At 35.3% G+C, this 22,060-nt stretch overlaps 1 protein-coding gene across 2 annotated transcripts; it reads left to right on the top strand.

Moving 5' to 3' along the window:
• Positions 1-12,191: 12,191 nt before the first annotated feature.
• LOC136206496 (AP-3 complex subunit mu) lies at positions 12,192-20,345 on the top strand. 2 transcript variants are annotated; one of them, XM_065997565.1, is made up of 8 exons: positions 12,192-12,350; positions 12,466-12,565; positions 14,047-14,157; positions 14,229-14,318; positions 15,293-15,540; positions 16,781-16,990; positions 18,382-18,589; positions 19,970-20,345. In XM_065997565.1, the coding sequence occupies exons 1-8, from the start codon at positions 12,316-12,318 to the stop codon at positions 20,213-20,215; spliced, it is 1,248 nt and encodes a 415-aa protein (XP_065853637.1). In that variant the 5' UTR covers positions 12,192-12,315; the 3' UTR covers positions 20,216-20,345. The 2 variants fall into 2 exon arrangements, with proteins under 2 accessions (XP_065853637.1, XP_065853638.1); XM_065997566.1 differs by having other exon boundaries at positions 19,948-20,150.
• The last annotated feature ends 1,715 nt before the right edge of the window (positions 20,346-22,060 follow it).

The raw sequence follows: 22,060 nt of genomic DNA, 5'->3' as shown, positions 1-22,060 counted from the left end.
ATCAATTAATCACTCAACTGCAAAAAAGAAAGAAAAAAAAGTAAGTTACATATAGAAGGTGTGTTGCAAGCGTCTTGGAAAAGTAAAACGGTCAAAGTCGGGATATGCAGTTCTAATAATAGAGAAGACAAGTTTTACAGTTGAGCAATAAGAACTCCATTTTTAAAATATTTTAATCTATTTTGTGAATGATGTAATGATATTATAAGATGCATGCAACACATCATTCGATGCAGCTTACTATTTCCAATCGGGTGACTAATTGATTACATTTTAAACAAGTAGAGGAGTTATCAGGATATTTTAAGCAAGTTTAGGAAATTATTAAGACATTTTAAAAGTTAGGAGCTAATCAAGCTTTTTGGACAAATTTTGTCACACCCGACCCTAGATGACCTCTGATGACAGGTGGGGAAATTTTGATCAGCTTCCGTCCCTATGGGGGCGTCGTTGGGTTCGACGGGGGGAAGCTCCGATGCCAAAGTCAGTAAGATAGAACAAGAGAACAAACTGAATTGACAGAGGATAAGTGAATGTGTACCTCGATAACCTGAGACATAGGCTATATATATAGTCATGAAGTTGTAACTTTTAGTAACTAGAAAGTCTCCATTAATGTCCCATTAATAGCGGTTACAGGTTACCCTTAAGTTGGCGGTTAGCTAATTGATAGCTCATTAATGGTCTTTATTGCCGGATCGGCCCAGCCGTTCTAATGGCGAATTGAGTGCTTATGGAGATTCGCCCCATAGGTTCGCCCGCGAGTCTCTTGCGGTGAGTCTTTGGAGATTCGCCCGTCGAATCTCTTTGTTTCTATACACCGTGGTATTCCCATATCAGGTGACCAACACGTGGCGTTCTTTAGGCGAATATCCCTTTTGATCCCTGGGATAATATCACAATGTTATCAGAAGCCCCCCCAAAGTTCCCTTAAAGTCCTTTAGGGCTTTTCAGCTTCGTTGCGCGCCGTCATGATTACATGCATTAATGGGTACTCTGTTCGATACCAATCATGGAGTGACACGTGTAGCAGGCGCGCCGCCCGAGGAGAGAGAAGACGCCTTCTTCATTTTTCCTTTTCTCTTTCTTCCTCATTCGTTCTTCCTCTCCGTTTTTCCTTTGTGATTTCTTTGCAGAGCTTCTTCGGAGTTTCAGAATCCTTTAAGCTTTAATTTCTCATGTAAGTTCACCTTTTTATTCTATATTGTGTTTTTTTAATGTTTAGAAGTTCTTCTTCATCCTCTGGGTAAACCTCTGAACTTTTTTAATTTTGACTTCTTCCTATGAGATTGTATTTAGTTGGACCCCTTCTTCGTCGAAAAATTCTTTTTCCTCCAAAGGTACGGTTAATTCCGATTTAGCTGAGTTGCTCGACTCGGCGTGTAATCACGGTCGGACTCGTCTAGGTAGTAGTAGTCAAAACCTTTCCACTCCGATCATCGGAACTGCTCCGGCCGTAGATCTTAGGCGTTTTTCTGGAAGGATGGTCTCTTCTTCTGCCCTACCTAGAAAAAAGAAACCTCGAGCGGAGTCCACTTCGTCTCGTATGAGTGCCGCGGATCTAGCGGATCTGGCGAGTCGCTTCCCATGGATAAATAATTATGAGACTCAGTTGGCGGCGGCTCACCAACGACCCTCCTATCCGCCAAGCGAATTCTTGACGGTGTACTGTAGTCATGTTGAGAGAGGGTTCCGACTTCCTCTTCCAAAGATGATGGCGGACATCCTTTCTTACTTTGATATTACTGTCAGCCAATTACATCCTAATGGCTGGTTAAACATAGCTTTAGACTGTTATCTGGCCTCGAACTTAGGTGTAGTGTACACTCCTCGTATTTTTAGAGCTTTTCATAAACCGTCGAAGCGAAAGTCTGAGTCTTTCCTTACTTTTGCAAAATTTGGAGTGTATTCGCCATTTAGTGGCAAAATGTCCAACGTCCATTGTTGGGACGAAAAATTCTTCTACTTAAAGCCCAAGTTGGGCGAATCTCTAGGCTTCCCAACATTCTGGAATCCCAAACCTTTGCACATGGCGGGGGATATGCGTATACTGACGGATAGTGATGAGGTAGTGGCGGAGCTCATGAAGAATGTCAAGGCGGATGCCTGGTCATACGCTGATGCCTTAGATTTCATGATAAGTCTGATTCGCCGGGAAGGGGATAAGTTTGTTTACTCGAAGATTGCCCAGTTTGATCAAGGTAACTTTGTGTTTTCTTTCTTTGAACCTTGATCGCTTTATTGTTCTCTTTGGCATGGGTTTATCTAAGGCCAATCACGCTCTTGCAGAGAAGCGTAGGAAGTTGTTGGAGGATGAGGCTCGCAAGAAAGATCAGATGGCGAATCCCCAAAAGGGTGCAGGGAAACGTCTGGCTGATACAACGGCCGATCCGCCTCTAAAAATGAGGAAGCCTGCAGCCTCTGGCGGTCCAAAGCTTATAGCGGATGCCATGAGATCCGCCATGCCCGTGGTGGAGATGGAGCAAGTAGGTTGTCTTTATCTTTTTATCTGTTTGCTATGTTTGGAATCTAAGTTTTGATCCTTACATCTTTGTGCAGACGGCGAAGCCTGGCCTAGGCAGATACTGGTTCGCCAAGTATGGTGCCCAGGAATCCTTGGAGAATGAGTCTGTTATCAATGACCTAGACGAGGCTCTGGGCCAGTTGAGCGAGGTACAGAGGAATCAAAACCAGATTCCAGGATCAACCCATGCTCAAAGGGGAAAGATGGAACTTCTTACGGTAAGTCCCTTTGCTAGAAAGGATCTCTTTTTAGGCGAAGTTGTACTTTTGTTCTTTCATTTTGACAAAAAGGTTTGCCTTTGTCAGATGTATACTCGCATACGCGCCATGGAAGCTGAGCTCCTTCAAGGTGTGGCGGACAAGGCTACCATAGAAAGGTTGGAGAAAGAAATCACTGATGCCAACGCGAATGTCGCATCCGCCACGTCTACCATTGCTCTCAAGGATGCCGAGATTAAAAAGCTAAAAGAGAAGATGGAGGCAGATGCCAAGGAGCACGAGAACGCTTTAGGAGAAGCAGAGTACATGGCTGGAGAGCAAGCTTTCTTTTACGGCGAACTGATCATGGCGTATTTCGAGCTGGCGTATCCTGAGATCGATTTCACAGATCCGCAGTTCGTCGTACCGGACTCAGAGGATGTTCTCAAGACGGATCCGATGGTGAACGTCCGCCTCCGCCTCCACGTCTTCCCCCACCTCTACCTCCACCTCCTCCTCCCTGTCCGCCCGGAGGAGCTTGACCGTTACCCCCTCAATGGCCTCCAGAAGGAAGGTGCCTATCATCCCCTTGGTGTGGCAGTGGGGGTGGCCTATCTGAACGTGGTGTCTCTACTGGCCTTTTGCTCTGTCTGCGTCCAGTAGATGGGGGTGATCTACCCTTGCGGGAGGATTTCAGTCTCCGAGACGAAGATGATTCGGACCGCCTACGTTTCTCTTTTCTACGCTTTTTGTGCCTTCGCCCTTCTGATCCACCTAAGGAGAGATTCGACCGTAGCCGCTTTGGGACACTTGATCCGCCTAGGTTTATCCCCTGGCTTACGGACCCACCAAGAAGAGTTTGATCGTTCCTCTGGCTTCCTCCTGCGCCAGCAGGGAATAATTCCCGATTGAGCGGTCGATCCCTAAGCGCTGCCGTGGAAGTTACCATGGATTCTGTATTATGAGCTTGGAGAAATGAAGAATTGAGGGCGTTTGATCCTATAGTCGCTTGGGGCCATGAAGATACCGTAGATGTGGGCATCAGGCTCCAAAACGGAGGAATGATCATGAATGACCGTAGGCGATTGCCCATCTCAGGACCAAACTCCCTTCCTATTGCTTCTGCACACATGTTGATGAATGCGTCTGGTGGCACACTACTTTCAGCTTGTGTTGTGGGTGCATTCGAAACAGCGCGACCAGCACTAGTTACAGGTTGACTTGATGGTGTTACTAATGGTGTTTCTTCCCCCGATGTAGGGTCCGGCTCCCCATTTTCCATGTCCCTTTAAAGTGAACGAAAAACCCTTTATTTGATTAAGGATTCCACGTTCACCGCACCAATTGATGACAGGTGGGGAAATTCTGATCAGCTTCCATCCCTGTGGGGGCGTCGTTGGGTTCGACGGGGGGAAGCTCCGATGCCAAAGTCAGTAAGATAGAACAAGAGAACAAACTGAATTGACAGAGGATAAGTGAATGTGTACCTCGATAGCCTGAGACATAGGCTATATATATAGTCATGAAGTTGTAACTTCTAGTAACTAGAAAGTCTCCATTAATGTCCCATTAATGACGGTTACAGGTTACCCTTAAGTTGGCAGTTAGCTAATTGATAGCTCATTAATGGTCTTTATTGTCGGATCGGCCCAGCCGTTCTAATGGCGAATTGAGTGCTTATGGAGATTCGCCCCATAGGTTCGCCCGCGAGTCTCTTGCGGTGAGTCTTTGGAGATTCGCCCGTCGGATCTCTTTGTTTCTATACGCCGTGGCATTCCCATATCAGGTGACCAACACGTGGCGTTCTTTAGGCGAATATCCCTTTTGATCCCTGGGATAATATCACAATGTTATCAACCTCAATTGGCATCGGGCGTGAAATAGAAAGATCATAATCAAAACTTAGGAGTCTCCAATTTATCCAAATATCATAATATCATGTTTATTTATTTATTTATTTTGGCCTTCCTCTTCAATATATATTCTAAAATAATTCATATTCCTACTACATTAGTCATTCGAGGACCTCAATATATATATACCAGCTCCATTATATTCCAATTAAAATATCAAAGTTCTAACCATAATTCTAACAATAAGCAGCCAACTTCCAAACCTCGCCTAAACGGTCGGTAACCTTCTCTATATCATGTACTTTCTTACCTAAAAACATTTAAACATTTAAAAACGTGAGACAAAAATCTCAGTAAGAAACTATCAGCTATAAAAACCAACTTTACTTAACATAGCTACATATATACCTTTATAAAGGATTTAATCAAAACCTTATAAAATATACTCAAAACTTAAGTTCATATAACTTTATATATGTACTGCATCTTATCCTATATATTGTTATTATGATGAAATAAGATTATATATTGATGCAAATCATTATTCGAATTATTTCAAGTTTAAGAAAAATATAATATCATACATATTAGCGGTTCAAAAGTGATATTTTTGAAATCTATAGAACTTGGAGATAGGTGAAATATATTGATATATATGTAATTGATGAAATCAATTGTGATTTAAATCTGTTAAAGTGAGATTTGGTTTAATGATAGGAAGATATGAAAGTATATCATATGATATAAAATTGAATATATGATATTTGAAGTTTTATTGTGGATTTATTGGTGATGGAATTGACTAGGTTGAAGTTTAGAGTTACTAAGAGTTATATTTAAATGATTGTTATAAAGATGTCGATATTGATAAATCATGGAGTTAATGGAAGGAAACATTAGAATTTGTGGTCTTATGATGATTATGAGGAATCATGGTTTCGGAAGGAAATTAAAATAGACTAGAGAATATGAATTTCGTGGACGAAATTTTTTAAGGTGGGGAGAATTGTCACGTCCGTGTCTAAATTTCTAGAATTTATATCTTGATATTAGTATATATTATTATTATTGGGTATGTGATAGTAATTTAGTGTTATAGGAAAAGTTTGGAGTTATTTTGATGGTTTTATGTGTAAATTAAAAGTTTAGGGTAATTTTTAAAAGATTATATAAAGATTGAGGATCAAACTAGATATTCGTCAGATTTGGATATATATATATCTCAGCCTGCCAAGAGGCAGAGATTATATTTTTTTTCTTTACTTTTTCTATTCCTTTTAAATTTATCAGTTTTCTCTCAACTGTTTCTCTACCGTTTCTTTGATTTACGGAGATTCGACCGTCCGAATCACTCGAAATTGAAACCATAGCATCCTTATGCATAGATCTAAGTCATAACCAAAGAGTTTTTGAGTTTCGGAAGTGTTTAGAGGGGAAACGTCTTAGACAGAATTTAGAGGAGAATTGAACGAGTGTGTTTTTTTCAATTAGTGACCAAGGTAAGTAACTATCAACTATATTTTGAGTTTTATGTATATAGATATATATATAATCAAAGAATTTTCAGAAATTGGTATTTTAGGGTTATACATGAATTTTGTAAAATTGGGGTTTTTAATGATTTTGCTTTTTATTGTGAAATTATGGTTCAAATGAAGCTATTGACTATGATTCTATGTGAATTTCAGATTTTACTTGATTATGTTGATGCTCAAATTTCCTTTCACAATCAAATTCCAAACTATTTCTTAACCATAAATCATTTGGCTTCAATTAGCTCTTTTGTAAAAATAACCATAGTTATTCAAAATATCAATCCTTAATCAATAAAAATTCTAGAAAATTTAGACACGGACGTGACAAATTTAGAGACCAAATTATTAAGTTTTTAACTTAAATTTCTAACCCTAAATTCTCAAAAAGATCAAAACCTTCATATTCTTCCATTCCTCACCTTCAACATCCGTTTCTGTCAGTCAATTATTCCAGAGAAATTCTACTATGATCCCAGTTCATTGGACATTGCCAATAGAAACGTGACAATTGTGCACTTTCTTTCCTTAAATCAATCATCTCCTAATGAGGTAACATGATTCTCTTTTTTCATTGGTTGGGTCCATTGCACCCGGTCCACCGTAGAAGTTCTCATTATTCCACCAGTTAAGTTTATGCATCTTCTTCCATTCCTCGCGAACAAGTTTTGCAAGGATTCGAGAAGGATTGTAAGAATTTCTGAATAATGGATTTAAAAGTAGACTAAGTAAAAAATAAAGGGTATTTTTGTAATTTTGATTTAAAAAAATTAGAATTTGAGGGGATTTTTTTATTTTTCTAACATATTCGTCAATGAACTCCAAAATGTCGAGAGGCAACAGAAACGTCACAGCTCCGGCCCGGGGAGTTTGCCTTTTCTCTCCAAGTGGGGTCCAACCCTCTTAGGTGGCCTAGGCCACATTAAATATGGCTTAAATCAAACCCTTTTTCCTTCTGGGGGCTCGTATAGATATGAATCCCCATTACCCATTTGAAATGGGAAAATTTTGAGGAAATGAGAGATAAATAGAGAAATTAGCTTTTTTAGAAATTCATATTTTGTTTAGAGAGAAAGTTTTTAGAGAAATTCGGACTTTTAAAGAGGTAAAATTCCTACCACCAAAAAGAGAAAAGAGAAAGTAAGTCTGAAGTGAGAGAAAGTTAGGCTATTAAATTTAAGAGTTGATCTGTCCAAAAGCATAAATTTGACAATTATAGTTCGATAAAAAAGGATCTAAATGTCATAAATTCAAAAAGAATCTCCCGAGAGTCGAAAAGTAGCCCACAAAGGCTCATAGTGTTAGAACCAAACTAAATACTAGAGACACGCTATAATGATAATGCACTAACGGGGTGTTTGTTAGAAGGGATATAGAAGTTGGGATATGGATAAAAAACACGAGATAAGTTATCTCGTGTTTGTTTGGGAGATAGAAGAGTGAGACATATGAGGGATAAACCTTTTATCCCTCAAATCTTATACCCAAGAGGGGGATGATATAAGGAGGTGAGATAAGCTCATGCGATTTTAATAGGATGGAAAAGTTCATCTTATCCCTCAAATCAATGTTATGTAGTTTAAATAAGGTTAAAATAGTAAAATGTATTATTTTATCCATATCCCACATACTAAACATTGAATAATAATTTTCGACTATCATATTTTTATCCTTATTCCTATCATTTATCCTTATCTCTATCCCAATTTTATCTTTATTCCTATTCCAATAGAATAGCAAATGCTCCGTAAAGGTATAAAAAATTTCACCTCATTTTGATTTCATTATTGTTGTTTTGTACTTGTGGACTTTGAAATATTTATATTATTTTAATTCTTTTAAAATTATAAATAATTTTAATTCTATTATTAGCTTATATCAGTTTTGGTCCTAGTATGTGATTTTGATATTAATTTGGTCCCATTCTTTTGTCAAATAAAGATTTGATTTCTTAAGAAGATCTAATTTTCAATTAACACCATTATTTTATTAAAAATATTTCATGAGGTCCCACGAATACATGGATATATAAATATATAAATATAAAAAGGTAAATAATTATAAGGTCATGTATTTTTACTTAATATACTACTTAGTCTATGTGTTTTTAGAAATAATTATATAGTCTTCCAGTTTTTGATTTTGTTAACTCCTTAGTCCTTATACTTGGGTCAATGATCAAACTATACTAAATAAAATTTAAAATACCAAAATTACCCTTTGCTTTATGTTTTAATAATAAAATATCTATTTTTCCTATTTTATATTTTTTTCCTATATAATCACAATCTCTCCAATATAAAGTAATTGATTTATTAATTTTTATATAATTATAGAACTTTAATTTAATAACGTAAAATTTATTGATTAAAAAATGAATGGAAAATATTTCAAAATTATTAAAAATAGGACTAAGACTATCATTGTAAAAAGTTTTTACAAATCTAATAAATTTTACGAATAAAAAAAATGACTTTTAAAAAATGATAAAATAATTTATAATAATATTTAATATTAGTTTAAAGATATTATATTAAAAAAATTTAAGAAAATTAATAATACATTTTTTCAAGTATATTAATTTCGGTGTATATGTAGTTCAAAAACTTTATTAAAACTAATTAGATTAAATTTGAAACTAAAAGATAATTTTTTTTATGTATATAACTAGGGACAATTTTGGACTTTCCTTTACACAACAAATGGGAGGATTAAAGAATTGATTAAGATAAAACTTAAGGACCTTATAATAATATGATGGACTTACTAGTGTGTTATGTAAAAATATAAGGACCTTATAAATATTTACCCATATAAAAAACATATAGATTAAAGGGAAAACTAGTTATTAAAGTTTAAATCATTTAACAATTTAACAATTATCTAAGTAAGTGATTATCCATAAACCTAGTCTCTAGAAGGTAGAGTCATTTTGAACGAATCTATTCCGGTTGCTGGAACTGGATGACGACTCTATCTTTTTAGAAACTAAGTATTTCAAATTATTAATTGTATCCAACTACGTGATAATGTCTTTATAACCGTCAAACCACATTATGTGTTCATAAAACTCTCCTAAAAGAAGTAAATAATATGATGCGATATTTATCGACCTCGAAACAAAGGAAGCGAAAGATGAAACATAAATCATGGATCAATTAAGCCCTCTCGGGGACTTGCTTAAGAATAAGAAAGATGTAAATACCATGAAATGAGGTTTGAATATTCTATTAAAAAAAAAAAACAAAAAGAGAAAGTTCGAAATAATTGGGATTTTTAACACTTCAAACAGTTTTGGAATAAGTGCCACTTTCCGACCGCTCACATCTATTTGTGAGTTAATTAAATATATCTTAATAGCAAGTTTGAATTTTGTTACATAATGCCCTTAATTGGCATTAAAAGCATTTCACTCCTAAAACATATGGATGGCAAAGGGTAGTGTACCCGTGTGCATCGGTACAAAACTGAATCGAACCGAACCGAGCCGAAAAAATCGAATACCGAAATGATCAAAATAATTCAAACCGACACCGAACCGAATAATAGGTAAAACCGAATTAAAACCGAACCGAAATATGCGGTTCGGTTCGGTTTAAACCGAACAAACCGAATTAAGTTAAAAATAACAAACAACAAATAAAAATCACTATATTTTTTCATTAAATTTACCTCAACAACAAAAAAAATTTAAATATTTCCAAAATATATCTATATTGGGTTATTATCTCAATAATAATAAAAAAAATTAAACTTGTATGATCAAATATATATGTGTATATATATATAAAAATGTAAAATATGTGCAATTCGGTGCGGTTCGGTTTTTTCACATTTTTTGTCAAACCGAACACCGAAATACACTTAAAATTAAAACCGATGCCGAACCGAATTGTTAAAAAAACCGAACCGAAAAATCGAATTCACTCGGTTCGGTTCGGTATGCAGTTTAAACCGAACCGATGCACACCCCTAGTACCCGCAGGTATTCGGTACTACCCGACTCTAATAGGATTAACCGTACCCTGTATAAAAGAGTATGAGATCAAAATAATTACCCATTAGGTTAATAAGACGGGTATGAGAATATCCCACAGGGTACCCAGTACCCGTTACCCGTCATAACTCTTTTATATATTAAAAAAATTATTATTTTTTAGATGTAATATTTGAGATTTTAAATCCCAACTTTTTATTTTTCAACCATTGACTAATACCACTAAACTACTTATTCTTATTGATTAAGGTTCAATTTGTTCAATTTTTAGATAAATGATTTATTAAATTTATATTTTGTTAAATTTATAATATTTTTTATTTTATTTATTGATTCTTAACGGGTAAGGGTATCCGTGGGTACCCGCGAATTAAATGGGAAGGGTATGAGATGCAAAAAATACCTGTTAAGGTAATGGGACGGGTACGAGTAATTAAAAAATAAACGGGTAAGAGTTTGGGATTGACACTACCCGCGGGTATCCTACCCGTTACCATCCCTAATAAAACATTATGCTTTTCGTCCTTTAGACCGCTTGTTCCCTTTTGGCTTAATACATCCTTATGCCTTCTAAGTTGTTCATAAACTATAACTGACCCTTTAACTTTAAATATTACAACTAACCTCACAATTTATTTATTTGGAATAAATAATCCCTAAAATGCCATGTGGCAATGCATGATTGGCAGCGCGTGATTATTGTAATATTTTGAAGTTCCAATCAAGTGTTGTCACGTGACATTTGAGGGGTTATTTGTTCCAAATAAGCAAGTTAAGAAGGTTAGTTGTAACGTTTTGAAGTACAAGGGGCCAGTTGCAATTTTTAAATAATTTAGAGGGACTAAGGATGTATTAGACCTTCCCTTTTTATTTCCGTTTTTTTTAGAATTTTTTAGCTTATTCTCTACGTTGAAGCTCTCGTGTTTCTTGCATTGATTGTTGGGGCTATTAGCAACTGAGAATGCCCCAACATAATAAAGTTGAACATCGATATTAACCAATTGTTAGGTAAAGAACGAATAACAACTTGGACCTTTTGCGTATCAGTCAAATTATGACCAACATCATTAATCTTGTTGATCATGTTCGAAATCTCCCTAGATGTTTCTTCGTAGTATAATTAGGACGTTTCTAGTAAGTTCAATCTTGATCGATAGAGAATAAAGATTTCTTAAAGCCATACCTCCGCTCCGCACTTGTTCTTCAAAACGGTATATAGTTATTGTGTGTTCTCATACTTACTAAACCTCTTAGTGATGCCATCATCGTTGCATTAAGCAAGATACGAGCTACAGAATTCTTTTATTACATGCCACATAAGTCGAGGCTCCTTTTCGGATTTAGTCATAACTAATTCTAAAGATTCAAGAGTTTTTTATTCTTTTAGCACATATAGATTCTCATAATGCTTATGTCCTTAACTATATTTGCATGACCTAAGTAGAAGTTAACAACAATATATACAAGGTCTTTACGCAACTTATATCCAACTGAAAAAGTCTTACACTCGATTTCAATTAAAAAAAAGACATTATTTGGCTCGAGTTACCTTTATTTTCTAATTCTGAACCCTACTAATTAGATATTATGTATAGAGAACTAAATTATAGGATATAAGTCGTCTCCAAACGTACTAGAAGAGTGTTATTAAAGTTTTGTATTGATTTTGAGTTTAAAGGTCATTAATTTCATCCATGAATAATATTAAAGTTTAGGGTAAATAGTTTATTAGTTCTTACATTTTTTACTTAAGAGACCGTTTAATCCTCGTATTTTAAGAATACACTGTTTAGTTCTTAACTTTTATTCTATTTAACTAAGGATATCTACGGGTACTTACGATTTAAATAGGATGAGTATGAGATTCATGAAATATATCTGTAAGGATAGCGAAATGGATACAAGTAATTAAAAAAGTAAATGAGTAAGAGTTTGGAATTGGCACAATTTGTAGATACCTTACCCGTTGCATTTCTAAACACGATTAGATACGGCCCGACCTGCCGGACTCATCCCTTGCCATGGAAACAGTAACACCATGGGTGAATAAGCATAAATCTCAAACGACGTCGTTTACCCATTCTCATATTCGCGATTTCTATTTCATCGGAAAATCAATTCCAACGATTCAGAGACGAGACGCTTCTTTTCCGCCTTGGATTCCGCTTAGTTTCTTCGTCTCGATCGCGCTCACAGTCACAGAGCTAGAGAGATGCTGCAGTGCATATTCCTCCTCTCGGATTCCGGGTAAGTCAACTATGGCAGGATTGCATTCCAATCCTTTTAATTTGAAACTTCCTGCTTATGGAATTGTGATGTATTTCAATTTGATCTGCGTGAATTGTATGCAAAATTCTCATAGGGAGGTAATGCTTGAGAAGCAGCTAACAGGACACTGCGTAGACAGATCGATATGTGATTGGTTTTGGAATCAAGCCATTTCTCAAGGTGATTCCTTCAAGGTATCTTTATATCTTCTTACTAGTACATTTTCTCTGCTTTTCTTTCATATTTTAACTTCTGGATCTAATTCCAATTGTAATCACTTTACTTTTTCTAGCTGATTTTAGTTTTAGGCTTAGTACTTCAAGGGTCACTGTATTTGTTCAGATTATACAATTGGTGTCTTGTATTTTAAGATGTCTCATTAGCCCCCAAACTTGCTTATAGTGATTTATTAGCCTCCTAAACTTGCTTAAAGTAACCTATTAGCTCCTGAAGTGGTTACAATGATCTATTAGAGAACTTGCTTAATGTTAAACACATTTGAACTTTTCTAAATCTCTCATTGTTCTGGCAAGTGGACTTAGGGGTCTAGTGAGACATTTAAGCAAGTTCATGAGGTTATAGGCTAGGTTGCACTGATATTTCTACGAGGTTAACTTAAGAGTGTCAGACACTCCAGAGACACTGTGAGCCGTAAATCCAAAATAAGTGTCCCCTCTTTTTCTTTTCTTTTTTAATGGGGACACTTCGGGATACTGCTGGGACACTTTTGGGACACGGATTCTAAGTTAATCAAGTAGAACTAGGGGTATTTTGTAATAATCTTACAAAAAAAGAGGCGTTGATATATACAAAATTAGTTACACCCTAATAAAAGAAGAATTCAAAATCTAATTAAAAGAATATAGCAGCTGTCCCTTTTTTGGTAGTTTAATTAGTTTGAAGTATTAAATGTTTCTTTTTGATGAATTAATGACTTATTATGGATATATAGCGTGTCCCTGCTGTACCCGTGTTTCATATTTTTTAAAACTGTTGCACCCGTATCTGTATGTATCGGTGCTTCCTAGGTTACAAGACATCTTCAAAGTTGAGGGGCATATAATTTGAACAAGTACATGAGGCCCTGGATTTAATAAGCCTTAGTTTTATTTCCCATTTGCAATTTTATTACCAGTGAAGTTGTGCTCCTTTTGTGCCTTTAATGATTTGCTTGCTGTTTCTTTGGGTAAATTGCACTAACGATCACTGAAAGTTAGGGTATGTTTCTCGAAAGTAATTGAACTTCATTTTCTTTCAATGATATAATTGAACTTTATATTTGATTTCAGTAAAGTCATTCTGACCAATTTGTGTATAAAATAGTTTTAACTATATGTCAATTAAGTGCCTCATCATACAAGGATGTGATTTATTTATTTATTTTGTGGCTTAGGATGTGCAACATGGCATACGTTGGCTGTCCTGTTTCTACTACGTCAGCCATAAAAGTCAGACATGTTTGACATGACACTTAGCTAACATATAGTCAATTGTTTTCTGTACAACGTCAATATTTCAGTGACTTTTTTTACATAAATTGGCCAGACTGACAAATTGGCCAGTATGAGTTCATTGAAATCAAATGTGAAGTTTAGTGATTTTATTGAAAGAAAATGAAAACATATCCTAAATTTCAATGGCCGTCTGAGCATTTTACCCTTATTTCCTTTGATAGCAACAATCGGTTATTGCTTCACCAACTCATTACTTGTTCCAAATTGTTCGCGATGGAATCACATTTTTAGCTTGTACCCAAGTTGAAATGCCGCCTTTGATGGCCATTGAGGTATATATTAAGGATTTGTGTTTGTCTGGTTTTTGAATACAAGCAAGAGCATTAAAATCCTTGATTTTTAGTTTCTTTGCAGAGTAGCTAATGTCCTCTCAGATTACCTTGAAGGGTTGAATGAAGATTTAATAAAGGACAATTTTATTATCGTTTACGAGGTACTTCCCTTGTACTTATTTCTGTAGCAGTGATTGTTATTGCGCACGAAACAAATTGAATTCTGTCTTTCAAAAGAGCTTGCATCGCATCCTACAAATCATATTTATTAAAGGCGCAAGGTACACAAGGGGTCTTGGAGCCTAGGTGCAAGGCTCAGGTGTGTGTCTGAGCTGCACAAAGTGCACTACAGAAAAATAATTTATAGAATTATAAATAACAACAATTAACATTTCTAAAATGCAACAAATAGTCAAAGAACACAATCTTAATCATAAGATGCATAAAATAAATTCTAAACTACTAACTTTTCCATAATCATAATTCATTATAAATATTCTAAATCTAAAGACTAAAGTTCAACCAAATCCTAAGTTAATTAACTAGTACTATTATGCCGTTCACATCTTCTTTCCTTTTTTATTTATTTGTTCTTATTCTAATTTAATTTTAGTCGTAGATCATATAGATAGCTGGAACCCCGAAAACACCGTGTTTATTCTGAATTAGCGCCTCGGCATGCCTCAGGCAAGACACAAGGCTCCAAAGGTGCACACTTTACAAACACCGCCTTTTGGCTTCTCTGGTTAGAAGCCCAGAGTCTTGCGCCATAGCTATGCTATAAAGTTAGATATTCTTGGGATAAGGGCCAAATTTGACCCTAACATTTAAAGTTAAAATGTTTACTATGTTACTTACTAATATAGTTACAAATAACCAGAAAAAAGGTACGAAATTGCTTCAGTTTATCCACAAACTTGTTTGGAAGTTCTGAAATAACAGTAAAACCAACTTTTTCAAAATTTCGGTAACATATAGGGTTAAAATTGATCTTGCTTGGAAACATTAGAGCTAAATTTACATCATTTCATACGTTAGGGCGCACTTCTTCAAAAACGTTATCCCAATATTCTTTTCTGACCCATCTTTATGCTTGAATTGAATGCAAACTGGTATATGTTTATTGAATTTGCAGCTTTTGGATGAGATGATAGACAATGGCTTCCCTCTTACAACAGAACCTAACATACTACATGAGATGATTGCTCCACCAAATATTGTTAGTAAAGTTCTGAGTGTTGTAACTGGAAACAGTTCAAATATGAGCGACACCCTCCCGGGTGCTACATCATCTTCTGTTCCATGGAGAACATCGGATGTAAAGTATGCGAATAATGAAGTTTATGTTGATCTTGTTGAAGAGATCGATGCCACTATAAACAGGTCTTATCTATATATAAACAAATTTGCTTTAGATTTCCTACTTTTCTTTTTGCATCTACAGTACACTATTATGATTCAATATAGTTCTGAACATAGTTTTCACATTGAGATTCGACTTGTGAATCGGAATCCACGTTTTGTGAATCGTGAATCGAATTTGTTGAAAACCATATCTGCAGATTACAAGAACTAATGTTGAAATAGTTATTTTTATTGTTCATTGCTATGTTGCACAAACACTTCTCTTTAGTAGCGTTTTGTGTTCGTGTCTGTTTTTGTTTGAAGGCTATCTATGAAGGTTATGTTTTAGAAATAACGTTTTCGGTGTCCGTGCAACATAGGTTCATTGTTCTTTTAGTTGGGTGTGGACTGGGGAGTTGTGGGGTTAAAATACACCGATAGATGACTAGAGTTTGGGGTCCATTTCACAAAGGTCACTGAACTTCATTTTCTTTCAATAAAGTCATTCCGGCTGATTTGTGTACAAAAACTCATCGAGATGTTGAAATGGCACATAAGACACTTAACTATACATGCCAACTAAGCACCACTTTGGACATGTTTGATTTTTACGGCCACATGTGTCTCACACGTCACATTCTAACTTCTAAGCCACTAAAGGGCGGCCCGGTCGCATTACGCGTCCCCGCTGAGCGAGGGTCCGGGGAGGGGTCCCACCACAAGGGTGTATTGGGGGCAAGCCTTCCCTTGCCAATTTAATTGGCAAGAGGCCGCCCCTAAGACTCGAACCCGTGACCTCTGGTCACACGACAACAACGTTTTACCGTTGCGCCAAGGCTCGCCCTCTTAACTTCTAAGCCACTAAAGAATTTTAAAATAGCATCCTTCTCCGACTTATTTCTTAGTTGGCATATGGTCAATTGTCTTCTAAGTCACCTCAATATTCCTATGAGGTTTTGTATATAAATTTGCCGGAATGATTTTATTGAAAGAAAATGAAATTCAGTGGCCTTTGTAAAACATACCCTAAACTTCAGTGTCCGTCGATGCAATTTACCTAGGAGTTTGTAGTCTCGTTGCAATATGCAGAACGTGAAGGACCTCAATCCCATTTCCACATTTTCTCTATCTGGCTGCTGGGACTATTGAAATATTGGTTATGATTTTCACTGAGAGAAAAAAAGTTTTCTTTAGCATTAGATGTGGAATGACATGTTTTATATCAGGTGAATTTGCATCTGATGTGCTAATCAATTTCTCTTTTACAATCATGGTACAGGGATGGGGTTTTGGTGAAATGCGAAGTCTATGGTGAAGTGCAAGTGAATTCACACATTACAGGCGTTCCTGATTTGACGCTTTCATTTACAAACCCATCAATGCTCGACGACGTGAGATTCCATCCATGTGTTCGGTTTCGACCATGGGAGTCTCATCACATCCTGTCTTTTGTTCCTCCTGATGGACTATTTAAGCTCATGAGTTACAGGTTTGTTTTGAATTTGCAGTAGTTTAAGTCAATTTAGGTAGCTAAAGTATCCTGATGCTCGTGATTATTTCGATTTTGGTGAATTGAGTCCCTGATTTCTTATTTTAACACATCATATCCCTCTCACATACACTTAACTTTGTAACTCACTCGTGTCAAAATGGTGTCGGATCATCTAAATCATGTGATAAAGCTCCCTTTGTGCCAAGCCATCTGATCAAACCTTGTAAGCGCGGGTAAAATTATGTTTGTTGCGATTTAAAGGTTATATGGTAGGTTCAAAGTTTTTTTTTTTCCTTTTCAATCCATCTATTACTCGACAAAATGGAAAAGTTGTTGTTTTGATTTTCTATTTCATCACAACTTTTAAACATTTAGGGATTTCTCTGCCATTTTTCATTGATTTTAGATTCTGTGTTTTTTTGGCTTTTGGGGACTATCAGATGGTTTAGATAACCTGATGGCATTTTAACAGGAGTGAGTTAACACAATTAACAAAAGTTTGAGTGCGGGGCTTAATGTGACAAAAAATAAAGGGATAAAGTCTAAATTTGCCCCATAGTTCTGAAGGAAGTACAGATTTACCCAGTAAAAAAATTTCCCCCAATGTGTCCAAGCAAGATCAATTTTATCCCTGCCTGACCAGTCTGTTTTAATTTCTATCTGATAGGGGTAAGATTGATCCTACTTGGAAACATTAGGGGCAAAATTTTACCATTTCATATCTTAGGGGTAAATTTGCACTTTCCCAAAAACGATAGGGGCAAATTTGGACCTTATCCCAAAAATAAAGAGTCAAACATCTGATGTGTTGAAATAAAAGATAAGGAGCTCAATCAACCAAAATCGGAATGCCCGAGGGCTTAATATTGTTTTATTTTAGGCTTAATACATCTGTTGCACCTTCTACTTGGTCCCAAAACTTTAGTTCCCCCCTGAAGTTTCAAATGACCCCTATTTTTGTCCAATTGCATTCAATAACCTCATATTCTTATCCAATTGCATTCAATAACCCTTTATTCTTATCAAATTGCATTCAATAACCCCATATTCATGACAAGTTGTATTCAATAAGCCCTTGTTATTGTCCAATTGCATTAAGTAACCCCAAAACTTCAATTGCCCCGTGAACTTTCAAAAGTTCCTAATTATTTGTCTATTTGGCATTTTCTTTTTACGCTTGTGACGAAGCGTGTCTCCCATTTTCTACAAAGCTCTATTGAGAAATAGGAGGTTATTGAATACAATTGGACAAGAATAGGGAGCATTTGGAACTTTTGGAAATTTAGAGCAGCAGTTGAAGTTTTGGGCCAAACTTATTATGCCTTTATTTTACTGCTTTTGATCGCATGTGCATCATATGTTTTTTTTTTTATTATTATTGCATGCAGGGTTAAGAAGTTGAAAACAGTTCCAATATATGTAAAGCCACAAATTACATCAGATGCGGGCACGTGTCGCATCAATCTAATGGTTGGAATTAAAAATGATCCTGGAAAGATGATAGATTCCATAACTGTGAAGTTTCAGTTGCCTTCTTGCGTCTTATCAGCTGATCTTACCTCAAATCACGGATTAATCAATATCATGTCCAATAAGGTACTGCAATCAAAATTATTGTAGCTAGCTGCTTTTTTAAAGAAGAGTTTTCCACACTAGATATATGTATGATGTTCAGCTTGATAAAAGCTCGCCATGTTTGGCTCGATTTATAAATGAGTCGAGCTTGAACACGATTTTAAGACTCAATTCGTAAACGAGCCGAGTTTGAACATAGCGAAACTCAACTCAAAAAGCTCGTGAGGAGGCTTGGTTATAGGTTCGTGAATAAGCTCAATTATAAGGTTCATGAACAGGCTCGTGAGCAAGCTCGATTTGGTTGTTTTTTAATAATAATATTTTGTAAGGGGGAAATGTAAAACTATGTAGTTTTGTAGTTTTATAGGTTTCAAAACTACGTAGTTTTGTGGTTAAAGAAATTTCAAAATGAGATTGAAATCATATCTTCCGCTTCAATTCTTCATTCATCAATTTGTTCACGAGCTTGTTTATGAATATAATTAATGAGAGAGCAAAGTTTATGAATAGAGTTAACAAGCTTCTCACGAGCAAAGCTCGTGAATAAATAAACGGGTTGTTCGCGACCATCTCACGGTCAGATAATTTTCTTAATGAACCGAGTTCGTCCATGTTCTATGAAGATGAGCATGAGCAAGTCAAAGCTCGGCTCGGCTCGGCTCAACGTAGTACATCCGTAGCCTCTTCAAGTTGGCCATAAAAGCATATTGGCTGTTCGATCTTTGAAAATGACTGATTAACTCTTAACTTGCTTAAGACATTCGTAAATCGTACTTGAATTAGTCGGTTGTTTGAAAGTACTGGAGCAATCGGCTTTCAAGGCCAACTTGGAGGGACTGTCTATATTAAGTCTTTATGTCATATATAATTGTATAAAATATATAGAGAACATAACACGATTACGACACTAAAAATCTGAATTATATCATATATAATCGTATAAAATTTATAGATAACATAACACAATTATGAAACTAACAACCTAAATTAATGGCCTTTTAACTTGATATTTGGAGAAAAATTAGTCCAAAATAACACGAAGAATATGATTAGTGGTTTTTATGTAAAGTACCAATTTCAAAGGTCTATTACATATACAGTCCTTCCAAGAACACCATAAAACTGATTGCACTCCGTACTTTGAGAACGACGATTAACTCTTAAATTTGTTTAAATTGACCTATTAGCCCCCGACCTTTTGGCCCCTTGAAGTTGTTTAAAGTGAGTCGCTCTTCAACTTGTTTAAATCTCCCCTTGCTCTACCATGTAGGACATAGGACTTAAATATGTCACTTTAAGCAACGTCAAGAGGCCAATCGGTCGTTTTCAAACTTCGGGTTACCAATCTGTTATTATGGATAAGTTTAGAAGGCTATTAGGCCTTGTTCTTTATACTTGCAGATGTGTTCGTGGTCGATCGATCGAATACCGAAAGATAGAACACCATCATTATCCGGAACATTAACTCTTGAAGCTGGATTGGAGAGGCTTCATGTATTCCCCATATTTCAAGTAAGTTTTAGAATTCAAGGAATTGCTCTCTCTGGTCTGCAAATAGATAAACTAGATCTTAAGGTCATTCCTAATAGACTTTATAAAGGTTTTCGAGCTTTGACACGAGCCGGACACTATGAAGTTAGATCGTAGTTACAGGTTTTTGTATCAATATTTGAATTGCCAATTTTTTTTTTGATGATTTTTTTATGTGAATTTGGTTTTGTTCTGTAAATTTTGGGATAAACATCTGGTGCTATTTTGCGAAATATTTTCCAACTTAGGGAGGGAATTTGTGCAGATTGCAAATTTTGTGATTATGATGGTTAGACCGTCGCGATTAGGGGTCGCGATTAGGGTTTGTCATTAGCAGTGTTGTAAAAATCGGTCAAGTTGGCGACTAGTCGGCAGATGTATTGGTGATTTTTACAACACACAACACTGCCGATTTTGTATAACTGGTCGGCATAAGTCGGGAGCCCGATTTTCTTCCGTCTAGGCGGTTCAAATCAGGTTAAATTGGTCAAGTCGGGTTAGGCAGAAAAACTTGGCTGAAATGGGTTAAAATCGGTTGAAACGGGTTAAAATTGGCTCAATTTGTAAATTACAATTAATAAAAAATAATACAAGTAATTAGCATTAACTAATAACTATTTTATTATTTATTTAAAACAAATATTTATATCTTTCTACTATTATATAATATTTATTATTATTATTTTTAGATAGTATAATTTATATTTTAAATGTGTTCATATAATATTTATTTAATATAAATCAAAAAAATAGAAAATTACAAATCCGATTAATCATCTATAAATCTTCGGAGGTCTTGTCTGTCTGACTAGCGGCTAACGATTTTTAACATTGGCCATTAGGGATGGCAACGGATATGGATTCCGTGGGTACCATGTACATCTAACTCTAGTCTCTAATGAGATTACCCGAACCCTGTGTAAAAACGTATAGGATCTGAAAAATTATCTGTGACGGGTATGGGATTATCCATGGATACTCGATACTTGGTACCCCCATGTATTTTGAAAAAATGAAGATTATCATTGTATCAAAATGAATTATTTATTTTTATTTTTAATTTGTTTTTTTGATAATTTGAGTGATTTAGAATGTTAAATTTAGAGTAAATTACACTTACATCCATGAACTTTGTACTTACTATTGTTATGGCTCCTTCAAAACCCAACGTTATAGTTCTTGAACTTACTTTTTTTTTTTTTTTTTTACATAATGTCATCTTTTAATGTTGATCATGTCGATGATCAATGAGGATCTCAAATTACAATTCTTGGATATTTATTTCTAAATATCACTCTCTTAACCAAATGTCTAAATGATTATAAAATAAAAAAAATTCAAGAATTAAAGTTATCATTTCTACCATTTCTATATTGGAGACTTACTTGTTATTGGCATGACTATATTAATCAATGCTAAAAATGGTCATTACGTTAGTAAATTATAAAGTTGAGTCATAATGTTCGATTCTAAAGTTTAAGGTCCATAATGAAAGTAAATACAAAGTTTAGAGACCATTAGTGTAATTTATCCGTTAAATTTATGGATAAATTTATGGATAGTTTATTAAATTTATAGATGGTTTATTAAATTTATATTTTATTTGTTTTATATGTTGATTATTAGTTAGACGTATACACCAAATTCCATCGATTCATTTTGGGTTGTTCACATTACAAGGAAAAGGGCAAATTTTTTATCTATTTATTTAACAAAATTTGGCTAATTTTGTAGATTTTATAATAGTAAAATCACATTATATTAAATTCTCACTAATCTAAATAATTTTCTTCCAAATTTTCAAATTGCAAAACGCATTGGGATGGTAAGCTTGACTAGACTTGAACCGAGTTGCATATAAAAAAAAGTTTTAACCAAGCCACGTATATAATACGGTAATGTCCACTTGACCAGTGATCAAATAAAATTTACTTGCATTGTATATTTACAATAGGGTAATGA

This window comes from Euphorbia lathyris, chromosome 9, assembly GCF_963576675.1.
Source record: "Euphorbia lathyris chromosome 9, ddEupLath1.1, whole genome shotgun sequence".
Taxonomy (NCBI): Eukaryota; Viridiplantae; Streptophyta; class Magnoliopsida; order Malpighiales; family Euphorbiaceae; genus Euphorbia; species Euphorbia lathyris.
The sequence above is the reverse complement of the archived record's forward strand: the minus strand, read 5'-3'. Positions and strand labels throughout refer to the sequence as shown.

What these genes read in the sequence shown, in the direction of transcription:
- LOC136206496 (XM_065997565.1), top strand. Translation starts at nt 12,316, where the DNA reads ATGCTGCAGTGCATATTCCTCCTCTCGGATTCCGG. An exon ending in TTCCTCCTCTCGGATTCCGG is followed by an intron (nt 12,351 to 12,465) that starts GTAAGTCAACTA and finishes AAATTCTCATAG; the next exon opens with GGAGGTAATGCTTGAGAAGC. An exon ending in TTTAAGCTCATGAGTTACAG is followed by an intron (nt 16,991 to 18,381) that starts GTTTGTTTTGAA and finishes TATTGCATGCAG; the next exon opens with GGTTAAGAAGTTGAAAACAG.